Source organism: Canis aureus, chromosome 23, assembly GCF_053574225.1.
Source record: "Canis aureus isolate CA01 chromosome 23, VMU_Caureus_v.1.0, whole genome shotgun sequence".
Classification (NCBI taxonomy): Eukaryota; Metazoa; Chordata; class Mammalia; order Carnivora; family Canidae; genus Canis; species Canis aureus.
In genome coordinates, this window is record NC_135633.1 from 24,595,466 (window position 1) to 24,599,524 (window position 4,059).

Consider the following 4,059-nt stretch of genomic DNA (forward strand, 5'->3'; position numbering starts at 1 on the left):
CACTTGCTACAAGGCAGGGATGAGCTTTGCCCATCCTTATTTCACTAGCAGAAAAACAAGGTGTGCAATGCCTGAGCTGTGAGGTGAAAGACTGTGAAAGGAGAAAATAAATAGTCCTGCAGAGAGACAGGGAAAATTCTTGGACTCTCCATAGGAAATCCAGTCTCCCATTTTTCAAACAAAATTGATTTTAATCTAAAATCCAAACACAGAATCTGTGTGAGTCCCAGACTCTGGGATATATTACTTAGTGTAATAGGACTGGGGTGGTATCTGATCTATTGGGAGAGGCACAGGATTTTCTGTCTTGGGATAGCCATGGCAGGAAACTAGTTTACTTTGGAAGTATGTAATTCAATATCTGAGTGCTAACAGTGGGTCCCAGCTAGTTTCAGGGAATACCAGTGTAAATGAAACACAAAGCAGAGCAGATTTCTGAGGGAAATACTGGGAAGGAATTTCTGTTTTGAGTGCAGGGTGAATTATGCCTTTGTCACTTTACATCAGATTCTTTAATACATCTAATATTCTTGTATTTGATGAACATAGTCAATTATTTGGGTTGCTTATAGGGAAAGGATAGTGTGACTTCCCAAAATGGAAATCTTACTAAATGCACTTAACCAAATCTCACGATCTTGATTTCTTTTTTAAAAATAAATTTATTTTTTATTGGTGTTCAATTTGTCAACATACAGAATAACACCCAGTGCTCATCCTGTCAAGTGCCCACCTCAGTGCCTGCCACCCAGTCACCCCCACCCCCTGCCCACCTCCCCTTCCACCACCCCTAGTTTGTTTCCCAGAGTTAGGAGTCTTTCGATCTTGATTTCTTTTTCCTACTCATTGGGAACTCAGTGCATCACTATTAGATTTTTTGAAACTGATTCCTACTTCACTTGTATTTGGAAATAGAATACATACTAGGTAGGTAAATAATGTTAGTACTAGCAAAAGGTATGGATGCCAAGTTGCTAACCTACTGTTTTGAACAGCTATCACATGAATGTTGACCTACACAGGAATACATTTTCAGTAGTGCCTAGAACTCCTTTAAAGTATGGAATTAGAAATTTGAGAGGGATATTTTTAAGCACAGACTATGTCAGATGTTGTGTTATGTGGTTTCTATTCATTATTTTCTTTAATATCCTCTATGAATTAACATTGTATCCTCCATCAGTAGTAGCAAGGAAATAGTAAGACTCTGATATAATAACTTGTTAAGAACACTATTAGGAAATTATCTTTTATTAAGAATTTCAAATGTAATATATGTATCTTTTACATTTGAAATTTTTTCTTTTAACATATACTGGTTATTCAGTTTAAGATTTTCTGAAGGGAAAATAAAAGCAAGTACAAAATACATATCTGGTGAACTAGAGAAGAATAGGGACATTGCAGCTTCATTATTGATACTGTTTTATATTAACTTTCCCATTCTAGAGCACAGTTCCATGGTGGTGTCCAGACAGAGACCTATGTTATATTTGATCCCTTTCTTTTATGCCTTACAGTTAAGTTATGCAGAACAGAATGGAAGCAAAGAGAAAGATGTCCACAATGAAACTCACATTGCTTTAGCTTCTATTGCTTCAAAGCAAAAGGCTGATGATTATGAGTACACTGCCTCCAACTAGCTTAACAATAGGGAATAAATTAAAAGGACATAGAGGTATCTTACAGAACTTAATAACAGGGATGCACCTGGGTGTCCAAAATGAACTGGAATCAGAAAACCAGAGACTCTTGTTTCTTTATCCCATCTTGCTAATCTGGTTATCTCACTGTGGAACAGATTTCATTATAAATTCATGTGTTAGAAAATGGTCACAGACAATGATCCCAAGTTTATATCTCCTCAGATAAACTGGGATCCAATTTGGCTAGAGAAGAACTTTGGTCTGGGTATAAGCACATGACCCAAGTTGAGTGGATTCATCACTGGGCCAGAAGGCAGGGTTAGATAAGAATAGTTCCTTCCATAATAATCACATGAGTAAATGAATAATTCTGAGAAAAGCAGCCAGGTGTCAGCTGGGAGACAAAAAAATTGATTTATTCTGTGGAGTGGGGGCAGGGGATCAGGTACTAAGTTGAAAATAAAATTCAGAAGCCAAGGAAAGAAAATCCGCAAATCTATATTCTCTGCCCAGACTTACCTCGTATACAGATATTAGTTGATTGAAATCATTAAAATACTATCAGAAAATCATTTAATATGTATTTTGCTAGAATTTGGAAAATTCGACATGAATACTACAACTTCATCTTAGAACTCTTTACGGTGCTAGGCAAACCAAACCAGCTCTACAGATTTCTAAGGCATCTCTGAATGCTTGACCTTGAGTCCTCTTGATTGCTCAAGATTCGAATAGAATGTGTGTTTATGAACCCAGCTTGGAGTGGTCAAAGAGGCAGTTCATCAGCAAGTTCCATGTTCGCTTCCGTATTTGTTTGGTCCTCAGGCCATAAATGATAGGGTTTAAGGTGGGTGGAATGATCAGATACAAATCAGCTAACAGTACTTGAGTATGCAGAGGCACTGTATCCCTCCCTAGCCAGGCCACATAGATTGATGCCATCCCAGGTAGATAGTACAGAGCCATAACCCCCACATGAGAGCCACATGTGCTTAATGCTTTCAGCTGAGCATTCTTTGAGGCCAGACCACATACTGCCCGGAGAATTAGGTGATAAGAGGCAGCAATGAGGGCTACATCAGAGCCCACAATAATGGAGGAGCCAATTACACTGTAGAGACTACTGGGCATGGGGTCAGCACATGCCAGCTTGGCCACAGCTATGTGTTCACAGTAGGAATGGAGAACCACATTGGAGCCACAAAAAGGCAGATGACTTAACATCCAACTCAATGGAGTCATGAATATGACAGCTCTGATGGTGATGGCCACACTCATTACCAGCATCAATTTAGGTGTGAGAATTCTCTTGTAGTGTAGGGGCTTACAGATGGCTATATAGCGGTCAAAAGCCATGGCTAGCAGTAGCCCCGTCTCCACAGATGTAGCTGCATGGACAAAATACATCTGAGTGAAACAAGCATTAAAGCTGATGGAGCCATCTCCTGAGAAGAAGATGCTTACCATCTTGGGTACAACAGAGGAGGCCATAACAATGTCAACGGCAGCCAAAACATACAGAAAGCAATACATGGGCTCTTGTAGAGTGAAATCCATCCAGATAACAGTCATTATGAGTGTGTTTCCTAACAGAGATATGATATACGTTGCACTCAGTGAAATAGCCAGCCAAAGATGTGAAGACTGCAAACCTGGGATACCCACAAGGAAGAAGGTGGCAGGGGTTTCCATTGTGTGGTTATAAGGTATCCCCAACATTACAGATGAGACTGCATTCCTGTTAACACACAAAATGATGTAAGAAACGTATGCAATCCCATAAGACTTATTCCCAACTGTATAGTGCTAGGAACACCTGGTGGCATTTTCAGCTCAGTGGATCAGGAAACTGACATCTGTCAAATTTATCCTGTTTCACTTTCCATATTCCTCAGTATTCTTTGCCTTATTAATTTATGTTTACTATTAAAGTATCAGCTCATGGCCTGCCTCTCTCTGGAGTCTTCTCTTCCTCCTTCCCCATCCCAGGCTGAGACTAAATTAGGTATCTTTTTTTTTTCTGAGCTTTCATGGAATCTCCCATGTTGACCTCTGAAAGACCTAACTGACAATCCTAATATTCTACCTATGACTTCATTGTATGAGGTCAACTATGTTGTCTTGTTCATGGCCTTATACCAAGTGTGTGACCCATAGCTAGAGTGCACAGGTCCATTAAAGGAAGATATTTGGGGCAGCCCCGGTGGCTCAGCAGTTTGGCGTGGCCTCCACCCCGGGGCCGGATCCTGGAGACCCCAGATCGAGTCCCACGTCGGGCTCCCTGCATGGAGCCTGCTTCTCCCTCTGCCTGTGTCTCTGCCTCTCTCTCTCTGTCTGTCATAAATAAATAAAATCTTAAAAAAAAAAAAAGGAAGATATGTGTACTCATAGCAAACAGTTTCCATAGAATGAA

General features: G+C 40.2%; 1 protein-coding gene across 1 annotated transcript; it reads right to left on the bottom strand.

Moving 5' to 3' along the window:
• Positions 1–2,390: 2,390 nt before the first annotated feature.
• On the bottom strand, positions 2,391–3,365 carry LOC144294810 (olfactory receptor 52I2-like). The gene has a single exon (XM_077866777.1). It carries the CDS (start codon positions 3,363–3,365, stop codon positions 2,391–2,393), a length of 975 nt encoding a protein of 324 aa, XP_077722903.1.
• Positions 3,366–4,059: the final 694 nt, after the last annotated feature.

Bases quoted from the DNA above. Each gene is read 5' to 3' on its own strand.
- LOC144294810 (XM_077866777.1), bottom strand. From the start codon at position 3,365: ATGTTGGGGATACCTTATAACCACACAATGGAAACCCCTGCCACCTTC.